The sequence below is a fragment of the Bacillus rossius genome, chromosome 17 (assembly GCF_032445375.1).
Source record: "Bacillus rossius redtenbacheri isolate Brsri chromosome 17, Brsri_v3, whole genome shotgun sequence".
Classification (NCBI taxonomy): Eukaryota; Metazoa; Arthropoda; class Insecta; order Phasmatodea; family Bacillidae; genus Bacillus; species Bacillus rossius.
In genome coordinates this window covers 17,790,501-17,805,568 of record NC_086344.1, presented here as the reverse complement: position 1 = coordinate 17,805,568, position 15,068 = coordinate 17,790,501, and the positions used below count along the sequence as shown (strand labels likewise).

The window sequence follows — 15,068 nt, the reverse complement described above, 5'->3', positions numbered from 1 at the left end:
TAAATACCACGCATAGACACATTCACAATGGAAGTGCAAAGTTAGGGGAATGAAGGATTGTTAGTGACCTTAATAATTGGCGGTTACGATGACTTCCAGGATAGTCTACACAGTCCTCTGTACACTCAGGCAAATAACGCCAGTTCGTTGGCTGCTGACTTGTAAAAGTCGTCTCAACTGGTGTTGATTCGTCACTTCTTTGGTCGAGGGTTTCTCATTTGCCCAGAGTAGCCCAGACGGAACAGTGAGCCAATAGCGAGAGAAGCTTAAAGGTATACGTATATGAATTTCAGACTATCGCGTAATGAATCTGCTTATTTTCCCGGTCTGTAAGGACTGTTGTTGTCGGGTCGGTGGAGCGAGGGTGTGTGTGCGTGTGTGTTGTGGCAGCGATGGCGTGATGCTGGGGGCAGTGATGCTGGGGGCAGTGCTGCTGGCGAGAGCGGGGGCGGCCGCCTCCTGCGCGCCCGGGCCCGCCGCCCCCCAGGAGGTCTCGCCGCCTGAAGGCCTGACGCGGCTGGCGCGCCGCTACTCGCTCGGCCTGGCCCAGGGCAGAGAGACCCCGCTGCAGCTGCTGCGCCGCCACCCGGGGCTGCCCGCCGCGGCGCTGGCGGGGCGGGGCCCCCTGGCCGTGGCCTACCGCGCCAGAGCGGGCCCCGGGTCGCCGCGCGCCGCCGCCGCAGGGGACGACCTGGAGGGCTTCCGCCGCGGCCTGGAGGCGGCGCGCAACTCCAGCGGGGGCTGGGCGCCGCCCTTCTGGAGCTGCCTCACCGCCTCCTGGCTGCTGGGCTTCGCCGCGCCCTTGCACTCCCCGCACAGGTGACACTACAGTACCTCCAAGCTATTTGTAGGCACCGGGAAACATTCGCGACTCCGAGATCCTCTATGCACTCGGACAAATTACATCTGCTCATTGGCCTCTGACTCGTGACAACTATTAACTAGAATGCTTTTTGATTCGATACTTATTTCTTTGAGGATTATTCATTCGCTCTGATTCCTTCAGACAACCTGTGGTCCAATAACTAGAGACCTGCAAAATTCGCGGTTTTCGATGGCCTTCAGGAAAGACTGCACACACCCCTGTACACTCGGGAAAATAACGCAAGTTCACTGGCTGCCAACTTGCAAGTCGTCTCAGCTGGTTTGTCTGTGATTCGATCCTTCTTTGGTTGAGGGTTTATAACTGGTTGAGATTCGTCCAGATGAACAGTAAGCCAATAGTAAAATTATCTAAGAGGTATATGTGTTTGAATTCTAGCCCATCACCGAATGAATCCGCGAATTTTGCAGGTCTCTACCAATAACTGAAGCAGCAAAAAGGTTAAACACGTTTGGATTCCAGCCTATCGCGAAATGTAACCGCGAATTTTTCTGGTCTCTAGCTATATGTGACTGCTCCTCCCTGATGACGGCGACTGCAATGTCCGCCGAAACGTCGGTGAATTATTTGCCAGGGACACGGCTACAACCCAGAAGCCAAGCTACTTCAGACAACGGCCGTGAAAGCCTGAGAACGTTGTTTGTAAAACCGTTCCCTTATATGATAATTTTTGGTTATTTTTTTAATTTTTGTTCTGATATGATAATTCTGTTTTCATTCAAATGCACGTGTGACAATTTTTTGGTATGTCTAGGCTATAGTATTTATCAGGTTTATTTTGCATGTGCCCAGTTAGTAAATATGTATGTGGTTAAGTGTAAGACAAGGCGGTAGGCCTTAACCTTTGCCACTTAAAATAAGACAATAAACAAGTAATAAATAAATAGCTTTCCAAAATGCACTGTGCACATTAAGCACAATAAAACGACAATGTGGGTACAAATTTAAAATATCCTTCTTGTAGTTTAAAAAATGATTTTTATAGGAATATTCTTTAATGTACATACATTTCTTTTTCTGTGTAACGCATACTCTACGTTTACGATACATACTCACACCGGAAATATTTGTGGGTTAAATGTCCTTCAGGGTAGACTCTAAAATCCACTCCATAATCGGGCTAACGTCACCTCATCACTGGCTGCTGAGTTGAAATACGTCTGAACAAAATGATATGTGTTTGGATTCTTCTCTGATCGAGGGTCCCATATTGGCCCAGAAATTAACAGTGAACCAATTACAGAAGTAGCTCAAAGGTATCGTTAATTAATTTTTGTATATCACGAAATACATAGAGATTCGGAAATTCGCGCATTCATTTAGTCGCAAGTTAGAATGCAAATATTTACACTCTCACACTGATTTCATTATTGGACCTCAGTTGTTGCAGTGGCTTTTCTACACTCAACGGAAGGTTGTATGCACTGAAGTTCTCGGAACGTTTAACCCTATCATGAACGACATGCGCCGTACAGCAAGGCAGGGGCGGGCTGCCTAACCTCCCGGCAAGTTTCCACAATAGCAGCTGAAGCACGAGCAAGGCTAGGCAGTGGTGGGGACATCACGTAGACCTCCTGCTAATTCAAGAGTGCGAGTGTGACAGGTCGCCACTGGCTGCGAGCTGGCGAGCAGGATTCTGCTAGCTTGTGAACTTCTCATTGATGAGCAAAGTTAGAGTTCTAGTACAAGCCAGAATTGTTTGTATTTTTTTGTAATTTTTTTTGTTTTTATTTTAAAAAAATTATTAACTTATATTTATTTTTTTAAATTTTTATATTATTTTATGATACCAAAGAAAACGTGTGGTGGTTTTCTCCGTGTGCTCCCGATTATTCTTGTCAATATTTTGATGGATTTCTCCGTGTGCTCCTGATTATTCCCGTGGTTTCTCCAAGTGCTTCTGATTATTTATGAGGAACAGATATCTGCATGAAGGATTGTTTACTTAATAAGTCATTTCATTTTATTCAAGGTTACATTTAATTAGAGAATTTCTGACACTAAATAAGCACTTGCAATATTTTCAGCATGTGAAATTAAAAAAAAAAAATCATTTCTCAGTCAATTCATAATAAACTCTGAGACATCTAAGAAACACTAACAGGCAGGATGAACTTCCTTTTCCTTGGTGTCTAGCAAAGCCATACTTAATTTGCGATAGTTATTGAGCAGTCCGCAGCCCACAAAAAAGAACTAAATAATGTTTACCTGCAAGCAAAACGTGGTGATATCTGTTGACAAGAATTGATACTACTTTAAACAAGTTATTTTACATGATATAAATTAACTCTCACCACTGGATGGTGCTATTCTAGTCAGTTAGAGCCATGTATACTCGAAGCCGCGTAACCTTGTGTTGTGTCTTACAATATTTTTATCATTTGGAATTAAAAATGAAACATTCATGACCCAGTCAAATAATATGTCATGAGACATCCGAGAAGCACTAACATGTAAGATGAACTTCCTTCTCCTTGTTGACTAGCGAAGCCTTCCTTCTTTTGCGATCGCTAGTGAGCATCCCGCATCCCACATAAAATAAATAAATACTATTTACCTGCGAGCAACACATGGTGTCATATGTTTTTGAAAAACAGAACTACTTGCAACAAGTTCCTTTGCATGAGATAACTTAATTCTCGCTGATGAAATATTTAAAAAATTATATTTGAGTAATGGTTTCGATTTAAAACTCTCTGTTTGCATCTGGCATTAGTCGCAGAAGCTAATATGTATCCTGGTTCGTTGTCTGTAGCTCTATCAAAACGACATCACTGTATATACTGCAGCAAGGTGTTTACCTTGAGAAAAAATGCTAAACGACATGAGAGAAGCGAGTGTTTTTTGGGTACTTGCCAAAAACCATTTAATTGCAGTCAGTGTCAGAAATCCTTTGGTAGAAAATTTTTCTTGAATAGACATTGCAAGACCTCTACAAATAAGGTGAATAAAGATAACGAAGACTGGGCTACAACATCGAGGAAGAGGAACGAAGGCGAAATAATAGACGACTATAATAATTACGAAGAATGTAAAAATGCTAATGCTAAAAATACTGATCTAGATAACGTTGATAATTTAAAATTTAAAACAAAGAAAGAAATTAGCAACTTCAATATAAATATAAAGATATTTACACCAATATATAGTAATCTCCATGGGAATGTGAACGATGGAGAACCACATGAAGCTGACAAGGATGAAGACTGATGAATCATCTGAAGCTGACATCATTGAAGACTGTGATGACACATCTGAGGCTGGCATGATTGAGGACTGTGATGACACATCTGAGGCTGGTATGATCGAGGACTGTGCTGACACATCTGAGGACTGTCCTGAAGCACCTAAAGCTTTGAACTATTTCTGTAATTGGTGTCCTTGTACCAAAACGATGGTTACGATGTAATAAAATAAATGATCCTGATCAAGCTTGTGATGATCACAGACTCGATGATGAAAGTGACCATGTGGTTGGTGTTAAAACGGAAGACACCAGAGATTATAATATTTATTATAAACATGCAAGGAAGATGAACGTAGCTGAAGAGAATGATTATACCTCATGGGAACATCCTAACATATTGGTTGACAGACTAAGACTTCTACATACTTCGCTTTGTGCAGGAAACATTACGAGCATCAAAGAAATATCCTTCATACTCAAAGAACTGTGAGTTGCTGGCTGCATACAATAACGGCTTATAATTAAATGTATGTGTATAAACTTGAAGAAAAAATTATATATATTTTTTTCAAAATTGATTCTATCATTTATCGAAATCTGATCTCTAAATAAAATTTATAACATAATTTATAACTTAATGATGTAAAAATCATCATCATTGACATACAAAATTTAGACTAATAAAGTCATACAAGTAATCATGTCAAATTCGATCAAAAAATGTAATTTAAATCAGTTGGAGCCAAATGTAGATGGATCACAAGGAGAACTTCGAGAAATTGGAGCAATTAGAACAATGGAGCTCTTGGAGCAATTGGAACTTTGGAGCTGTTGGAGCTTTGGAGCTGTTGAAGCTTTGGAGCAATTGGAACATTGGAGCTTTTGGAGTAATATTGGAGCTGTGAAGCTGTTGGAGCATTGGAGCTATGAAACATTTGGAGCTTTGTAGCTGTTGGAGCTTTGGAAATGTAGGACCTTTGGAGCTTTGGAGCTGATGGAGCTTTGGAGCTGTTAAAGCTTTGGAGCTGTTGGAGCTGTTGGAGCTCATTGAGCATTTGGAGCCAAAGACATTTGTACCTTCCTTGGCGATATCAGGCAGAATATTATAAATCAGCTACTGATGACGTAGTAACAAACGCTCCTTTAAAATATAACTTGTGGTTGGACTGTATATATGGAAAGCCATATCTGTTCGATGACAAAGTGAAGAAATGTGCATTCAAGACATCGGCTGCAGTAATTTACAGTTCTGACGATGTAAAGCAAACTGTTAAACATAGTATCCAGAAACGCTGTCAAGAAGAGGAGGACTATGTCAGTAAAGGTTCTGGCTGGTCTCTGTCTAGTATACACTGGTTTTATTTCTCAAACCTGTAACTTTTTTGGTATTTTTACATAAAATTAATTTTTTTTGCATCGTCCAGGGATCTAACCAAGGACAGGAATCGCTGGAATGAATCAGTATATTAATTTACGATTTATTTAATGAATTTTGGAATTTTTCCCGAATTTCTAGATTAATTATGACAAATTTTCAAGATGGCGGGCATAATGGATTAAAGGATGATGGTTGTGTCAGTAATAATAAATTATTACTGCACTCTAGTGTCTTAAATTTTAACTAATATGATGGTAGCGCACTCTAGTAAACGAAAACAAGATGGTGTCATCCAGCAGACGTAAACAATATGGCGGACGTCATACTAGCTAAAGACATATTTTATATACCTTGGAATTAGTGGTGGGAGGTTAGTCTGCCAGCAGCTTCTGTGGAGGAAGGATCCATGGACTCTTTTATTTTCGCTCTCACCGAACCAAGGACTAGTATACATAAATGTGTTTTAAATATTAATTTTATAAATTAGATTATTTTTTTATGAATTTAAAATTTGGGTCACAAAGATTGGAAAATTATAAAAGATTTGCAAGATGGCGTCTGTAACGTTAATCGATGTAGTGGTGTCATAATTCAAAATGTCGGGTGTGGCGTAAGATGTTTTTATTACTTTTTATTGAGAATTTTTTGAATATATTAATAAATTGCTGGTTTACTCTCGCTGGGAATCGAACCGATGTCCGAAATCGTTTAAGTAACTAAAAATTTGAAGTAGGCAATTTTTTAATATATATATATATACCTATATATATATATTTGGAATTTGTTCCGAATTTCTAGCATAACAATTCCATTTTTTCAAGATGGTGGCCGTAACGGAAAGTGCAAAGTTGTTTTTTTAAAAGATTTTGTATTAAAATTTAATTTTTATTTTTTATAATTTTTATTTTTTTCATTAAAATCAGAGAATAAATAAAGATTTTCAAGATGGCGGCCGTAACGGAAATTGAAACGGTGACGACATAATCCTAGATGACGTCAGTGGCTAATCGGAGGCTGTAGACATGGAAGCTTAAGCCTCTTTTAGGATTTTGTGTTCTTTCCAAGGCAAAAGTGTTTTGAGGTTTTTCGAAATCCTAATTTTTGAATTTTTGAGGAAGAAAACGAGAAATTTTCCTCTCAAAACGGGAATTTTGCCCCGCGAAAACACCACTGGAGGAGGGGTAGTATGCCCCCTTTGCCGAACGTTAACTACCCACACATCTGAGTAGGTTACTCGTCGCATTGCATACACTGAAATCTCCAGGCGCCGCACCTAAAGAACACAGTTCATCCCTGAAGAAAGACTGTTGTAACCCCATCACAAAGAAACATATTTAGGTTTGAAACAATAAATTCAACACTTACATAGATAGCCAAATTTCATAAGTAAATTTCCAAGCAGTCTATCACCTAGCTAGCATGTAAAACATAAAAAGAGCTAACGAAAAAAGATTGAACATTTTACTTGTCTCGTTCACGAGAAAAATATAGAAAGTCCTTTCCACTTTAAAAAAAGTTTAGTGAAAATAAATGTTATATCTCTATTATTTAATGATTTTTACTACTACTGTAATTCCTTTAGTATGTAACAGTAGTATATATTGGCCGGTACTGGATTAGGATGCAGGATGTGGAGCCGAGAGCCGACTCCACCATCTTGGATTTGTGAGGTCACGGTGGCAAAAATTCCTCAAAATTCCTCAAAAATGACTCAAAATGACTCAAAAATTCCCCGTTTTCGAGGGAAAAATTCCCGTTTCGAGGGAAAATTTCCCGATTTATTACGTAAAAATCCCAGCGGCTAGAAATGTCCTGATAGAGGCTTAAGCATCCTTAACTCAAGCCTCAGTTAAGCCTCTATCAGGATGTGACCTTGACCTTTGACCTTGACCCCGACGGCCATCTTGTATCCACCATCTTGGATGACGTCATTTCGTTTTCTCGAACATTCCGGCATTGTGTTATCCGCCATTTTGAATTATGACGTCACCGTTGCAATTTCCGTTACGGCCGCCATCTTTAAATTTATTATCCGATTTTAATGATAAAAATTTAAAAATTATAAAAAAGTTAAATAATAAAATTTTTAATAAAATATTTAAAAAACAAACATTTACGACACGGAGCTCGGAGTCCTCGGTTCAAACCCGACGAGTGCAAAAAAAAATAAAAATGGCGTCCGATCCTTCCCCCGAGGTGGCTTCAGGCATACTGACTCCCACCACTTTTTTTTCAAAGCATATAGGGTAGGTGACCCAAATATGAGACCCGGCCTTAATATGAGACCCTTGGTTATCTTGACAAGTAAGAATTACTACCTATCAGCCACTTTTGGAACTACCAGCAGCCTCCATTTCCCGACCACGGATAGAGTGAGACTTTTATCTGACGCGCGCGAGATCCAGAATAACAGTTTATACGATATTCTTCATTTTGAGTTTTCGTAAGTGGCATCTTGCAGCTTTACTATCAACATAGAGGTACGTTTATATTAATTATCCATTCATACTATCTTATGAGCAGTGAAGTAAGCTTCCATGTGTATAAATAAGGAACTATGGCAGTTTAAAATTTCAGCCTTGTTGTTGTGTTTTGTAGCGGACATTATAAGGTGCCTAATATGAGACCACTTAGATGTCCTAATTTGAGATAGGGTCTCATATTAGGAGTAAGGGTCTCATATTAGGTGATTTAGATTTAAAATAATACTGTCGCTGTAAGAACAGTAACTAATAAGTTTAATTTTATATAAAATATCTTAAAATTTTGTAATAGAACATAGTAAGATATTTAGGCCCTGCTGAGAAGGCCAGGGAAAGCCACGTTTCGATCATCTTCTTACCTCCACACACATCTCATAAGATGCAGCCGTTGGACGTAGGTTTTGTGTTCCCTCTCAAGACATATTATGCTCAAGAAGTAGAATACTGGCTGCGCCAAAACCCAAATCATATTGTTACAAACTTTACAGTGACTAAACTTTTCAGTGCTGCATACCAAAGAGCAGCAACAATGGAAATATCTGTTAATTCTTTTAATAAAACAGGCCTGTTTCCATTAAACCGAAACATATTTCGTATTTATGAATTTGGTGCTTTCTCTGGATCATAAAATGGCCAAGAAACTAAAGAAGAAAATGGAGCTCAAGAGAATTCAGATACAGCCATTTGTAGAGAAGACCAGAGCCATCCAAGAGAAACTTCGATGCAGACAGATCAGCCATGTTGCAGCAGTGCAGTTAGGCCCTTTATCAGACCTGCGGATATTTCACCACTACCAATTTTTCCTTCAAAAGAAACATCCAGTAGATGTGACAGTGCTAATGTTATCACATCATCGCCATACAAAACAAGCTTGGATGAAAATGTCGCAAGAAAGAAAAAGGCTGAAGCTCGTAAGAAATTGGTTTTTGGGAAACAGAAAGGAAACGATGCTAGACCTACACAAACCAGATCTCGCAACACGGACAAATTACGGATAACTACCAAATCATTCATCGCTGTAGATTCTGAGGACTCCACTGACGAAAATATTTCGCTGCATGACAGTTCAAATGAAAGTGATGGATCTGAAAGTGATGATGATGCAGAGTGTTTGTTATGCTGCTGCCTTTTCTCAGAGGACAAACATGGAGAGAAATGGCGGCAGTGCCTCAAGTGCTATGGGTGAGCTCATGAAGATTGCGGAGCTGATCCATGTTTTGTGTGTCCTATGTGTAACAAACAAAAGTGCAAAAAGTGTCTAAATGATATCAAATATGGCATATGGAACATAATGGAGGGGATGTCTCATATTAGGAACACATTTTTGTTTTCATAAAATTTCGCATTTTTTAAATTTACATAGTTTAATTACTTTCTGTTTTAATACAAGTTCTCAATCATGTTTTGAAGTAAAAGTGCATTACATAATATATCATCTAAGATAAATAAATCTACCAATAGTGGTTTTAATAACAAAATATTAATATTTTTAAAAAAGGGTCTCATATTCGGTACACTTGCCCTATATCGTCAGGTAGTATGACGTCATTTCCGCCATCTTGTCCTCGTCTGCTGGAAGCCATCATCAGTGTATCAACGGCGTGAGTGCGCTGACGCCATGTTAGTTTAATTCTTATCCGCTAGAGTGCAGTAATCATTTATTATTGCTGTGACACCCGACATCTTGTCATTTGGCCGCCATCTTGAAAATCCGTAATTATTTAGCTAGAAATTCGGGAAAAATTCCAAAATTCATTAAATAAATTTGTTATCTATATACTGATTGATTAGGTCGACTAAGGTCCTTGGTACGATCTAGGACGATGCAAAAAAAATTAAATATAACATCAATTTAACATAATAGTAACAGGTTCGAGGAATTAAACACCACAAGTTCTTTTACAAACATAATATTTATTACATAATTTCTACTACAGGATCATTTGCGAAAGCCAGCAATCTTATAATCATTTAGTTCCGCAATGATGTGAAATGACTAATTCTTAGCTCCAATCGGTTTATACTAGACAGAGTCCAGCCAGAACCTTTACAGACATAGTCCACCTGTTCTTGACAGAGTTTCTGGATACCGTTTTTAACAGTTTGCTTCACATCGTTAGAACTGTAAATTACTGCAGCCGATGTCTTGAATGCACACTTCTTCACTTTGTCATCGAACAGATATGGCTTTCCATATATACAGTCCAACCACAAGTTATATTTCAAAGGTCCGTTTGTTGCTACATCATCAGTAAGCTGATTGATTATGTCCTCTCTGATATCATCAAGAAAATTACAAATGTCTTTCGACTCACCTAACGTATTTAAATAATAGTAGTCCTTCAATGTTCCACGAAATGCAGACTGCGCCAAGTAGAAGCCATTATCGTTCACTTGTAATGCGCCGAACACAGTCTTAGGTTTATTTTCCTGTTCAGACGTCATACCAATCGGTTGCTGCACATCGGTTTTCTTGCTTGTACGCTCACGAGCCTTCAACCTAAACCGAGGAGTCGAAATTTCTGCAGGTAGTTCAGCAGTAGGCACACGGACTTCACCTTTACAGTTTTTCGCATGTCGTCGCAAATTATCAATTCGAGTAAACCATTCATGACACTCATCACATCGAAACTTCATGCGAGATGGATTCTTCGTGCATTTGCTCCGCTCATGTCTTCGTGCATCATGAGCAAATGCGAACAACGTATCACAGTAGCTGCAAGGATACCGTGGTGAAGAAGACGAACCTTTCAGACCCGATCCAGATACTGACGTTGCCGCAGTTGCACCATCTCCAGGCATACTCTTATGAACATCAATGCATCGTTGTTGCGCCGAAACCTTTACTTTCTGCCGAACAGCAGGACCTTTGCATGCCTTCATGTGCGTTTTCATATTATCTTTTCTGGCAAACTGCTTATGACATTTCTCACAAACAAACATTTTACGATATAGGTTCTTGGCACATTCTCTATTCTCATGTCGTCGAGCATTGCTGTTGTTTGAGAAAATCTTGTCGCAGTAACAGCACCGATGTTCGTTAGTTGTTGTCGATTCGGCATCCATTGAAGTCTCCATTGATGGCGAACCAGCGTTCGCCGAGTTTCCCTGTGCAGCCAGCACTAGCGGCATTAAAGTCTCTTCTGCTGGCGGTACCACGTCTGTTGAAGTCTCCTCCAGTGTTGACATCGACGTTGCCAACGGGATCTGCTCCACCATCGTCGTCACTGACGTCATGGTTCCCGCAGTCGATGGTACATCCTCCATCGAGTTCGTCGTTAAAGTCGGTAAAGATGCCATCGAAGTCTCAAGAACAGGCAATTACACGACTTATACACCACAAGAAACAAACTATGTGATCCTTACACCGACGACGGCAGTAACAAACTGAGCGTCCTGTTGTCTAGGACTCGTTTATATACATGCACCGTATGGAATAATACGCTAGTCAAATCAAGAACCATTTACAATAATACTAGAGTCAAAACAACATTTAAAAAATAGAAGCACCATCAACAAAAAAAAACACATTTGGAAGCACCGACTACGAAAACGCAGCACATTTGGCAGCACCGACAACGAAAAGGCAGCACATTTGGAAGCACCGACAACGAAAAGGCAGCACTTTTGGAAGCACCGGTAACGAAAAAGGCAGCACATTTGGAAGCACCGACAACGAAAAGGCAGCACATTTGGAAGCACCGACAACGAAAAGGCAGCACATTTGGCAGCACCGACAACGAAAAGGCAGCACATTTGGAAGCACCGACTACGAAAAGGCAGCACATTTGGCAGCACCGACAACGAAAAGGCAGCACATTTGGAATCACCGAATACGAAAAGGCAGCACATTTGGAAGCACCGACTACGAAAAGGCAGCACATTTGGCAGCACCGACAACGAAAAGGCAGCACATTTGGAAGCACCGAATACGAAAAGGCAGCACATTTGGAAGCACCGACTACGAAAAGGCAGCACATTTGGAAGCACCGACAACGAAAAGGCAGTACATTTGGCAGCACCGACAACGAAATGGCAGCACATTTGGAAGCACCGTCATCGAAAAGGCAGCACATTTGGAAGCACCGACTACGAAAAGGCAGCACATTTGGAAGCACCGTCATCGAAAAGGCAGCACATTTGGAAGCACCGACTACGAAAAGGCAGCACATTTGGCAGCACCGACTACGAAAAGGCAGCACATTTGGCAGCACCGACAACGAAAAGGCAGCACATTTGGAAGCACCGACTACGAAAAGGCAGCACATTTGGAAGCACCGACAACGAAAAGGCAGCACATTTGGAAGCACCGACAACGAAAAGGCAGCACATTTGGAAGCACCGACAACGTAAAGGCAGCACATTTGGAAGCACCGACAACGAAAAGGCAGCACATTTGGAAGCACCGACAACGAAAAGGCAGCACATTTGGAACCACCATCATCGAAAAGGCAGCACATTTGGAAGCTCCATCAACAAAAAAAAGGCAAAAATGAAGCACCGACAACGAAAAGGCAGCACATTTGGAAGCACCGACAACGAAAAGGCAGCACATTTGGAAGCACCGTCATTGAAAAGGCAGCACATTTGGAAGCACCGCCAACCAAAAGGCAGCACATGTGGAAGCACCGACAACGAAAAGGCAGCACATTTGGATGCACCGACAACGAAAAGGCAGGACATTTGGAAGCACCGACAATGAAAAAGCAGCACATTTGGAAGCACCGACAACGAAAAAGCAGCACATTTGGAAGCACCGACAACGAAAAGGCAGCACCATCAACGAAAATGCATCACATTTGTCATTGACTCCAATATTCATTGGCTCGAATATTCATTGGCTCCATTAATTCGCTCGCTCCAATATTACATTGACTCCAATATTCATCGGCTCCAATATTCATGGGCTCCAATATTCATTGGCTCCATCAGTCATTGACACCAACAGTCTTTTGGTTCCAAAAGTCTTTTGGCTCAAAATATATTTGGCTAGAATTCTTCAAGTCTAATAGACTATTAGACCACATGGCTACGAGTCTTAAATGATCTAGCTGGTTACGAGTTATACATGGCTTGCGAGACTACAGAGCTACGAAGCCTCTAGAAAACGAGTTTACGTGACTGCGAGGATAGAGGTCTACAAGTCTGCATGAGTTCTTGACTACGAAGCTACTCGCCTACAAGGCTCCAATTGCCGCATCTGTCTTCGTCGGAATTTTCTCTTTTGCTACATCTGCACCATCAACATTATGTTATAAGATTACAAGGCTACTTGCTTAAGTAGCTTCAATTCTACGAGGCTCCAATGCATAATAACTACGAGACTACGAGCAATTAGGTTACGAGACTATGCGATTGCAAGTCTTAAAGGTTATGTTATCGCGAGGCTATAGGACTACGAAGCTTCCATAACGCATGGTTACGAGACTGCATGAATAATTGACCGCGTGGCTACGAAACTTCATGTCTTTATCTGACTACAATAGCACTATTCAGTGGTGAGAGTTAATTTATCTCACGCAAAGGTACTTGCTGCAAGTAGTTCCGCTTTTCAACATCAAATGACGTCACGTGTTGCTTGCAGGTAAATAATATTTTTTTCTTTTATGCGGGATGCGGGATGCTCACTATCGAACGCATAAGAAGGATGGCTTCGATAGTCTCCAAGGAGAAAAAAGTTCCTCCTTCCTGCTAGTGCTTCTCAGATTTCTCACGGTCCACCATCTTGGATTGCGACGTCACGGCGGCTTTCTTGGATGGGTGTGACCTTGACCTTTGACCAAAAAAACCGCAGGAATGATCGCAAGCACACGGATTAACCATCAAAATATTGATAAGACTAATCAGGAGCACACGGAGAAAACCACCATAAAATTGACAAGAATAATCAGAAGCATACGGAGAAAAACGACTAACGTTTTCTTTGATATCATAAAATTACAGGGAAAAATAAATATTTAAAAATAAAAATAATAAAAAAATACATAAATTAATTCTGCTAGCTTGTAAACCTATCATTGTTGTGCAATGAAAAAGTTCTAGTACAAGCCAAATACATGAATTAATTCTGCTAGCTTGTAAACCTATCATTGTTGTGCAATGAAAAAGTTCTAGTACAAGCCAGAATCAGTTCGTTGTCGGTGCTTCCAAATGTGCTGCTTTTTCGTTGTCGGTGCTTCCAAATGTGCTGCTTTTTTATTGTCGGTGCTTCCAAATGTGCTGCCTTTTCGTTGTCGGTGCTTCCAAATGTGCTGCCTTTTCGTTGTCGGTGCTTCCACATGTGCTGCCTTTTGGTTGGCGATGCTTCCAAATGTGCTGCATTTTCGATGAGGGTGCTTCCAAATGTGCTGCCTTTTCGTTGTCGGTGCTTCCAAATGTGCTGCCTTTTCGTTGTCAGTGCTTCCTTTTTGCCTTTTTTTTGTTGATGGAGCTTCCAAATGTGCTGCCTTTTCGATGATGGTGCTTCCAAATGTGCTGCCTTTTCGTTGTCGGTGCTTCCAAATGTGCTGCCTTTTCGTTGTCGGTGCTTCCAAATGTGCTGCCTTTTCGTTGTCGGTGCTTCCAAATTTGCTGCCTTTTCGTTGTCGGTGCTTCCAAATGTGCTGCCTTTTCGTTGTCGGTGCTTCCAAATGTGCTGCCTTTTCGTAGTCGGTGCTGCCAAATGTGCTGCCTTTTCGTTGTCGGTGCTGCCAAATGTGTTGCCTTTTCGTAGTCGGTGCTGCCAAATGTGCTGCCTTTTCGTAGTCGGTGCTTCCAAATGTGCTGCCTTTTCGATGACGGTGCTTCCAAATGTGCTGCCTTTTCGTAGTCGGTGCTTCCAAATGTGTTGCCTTTTCGATGACGGTGCTTCCAAATGTGCTGCCTTTTCGTAGTCGGTGCTTCCAAATGTGCTGCCATTTCGTTGTCGGTGCTGCCAAATGTGCTGCCTTTTCGTTGTCGGTGCTTCCAAATGTGCTGCCTTTTCGTAGTCGGTGCTTCCAAATGTGCTGCCTTTTCGTATTCGGTGCTTCCAAATGTGCTGCCTTTTCGTTGTCGGTGCTGCCGAATGTGATGCCTTTTCGTAGTCGGTGCTTCTATATGTGCTGCCTTTTCGTTGTCGGTGCTGCCAAATGTGCTCCCTTTTCGTTGTCGGTGCTT

The 15,068-nt window shown here is 41.0% G+C and overlaps 1 protein-coding gene across 1 annotated transcript in view; it reads left to right on the top strand.

Annotated features, from left to right (window-relative positions):
• The first annotated feature begins 400 nt into the window (after positions 1–400).
• The window catches only part of LOC134540951 (probable G-protein coupled receptor 179), a 247,960-nt gene continuing 233,292 nt past the window's right edge, over positions 401–15,068 (top strand). Inside the window, exon 1 of the mRNA XM_063384039.1 lies at positions 401–819. Coding sequence (XP_063240109.1) covers positions 401–819 — 419 coding nt within the window. The remainder of the gene's footprint in view (positions 820–15,068) is intronic.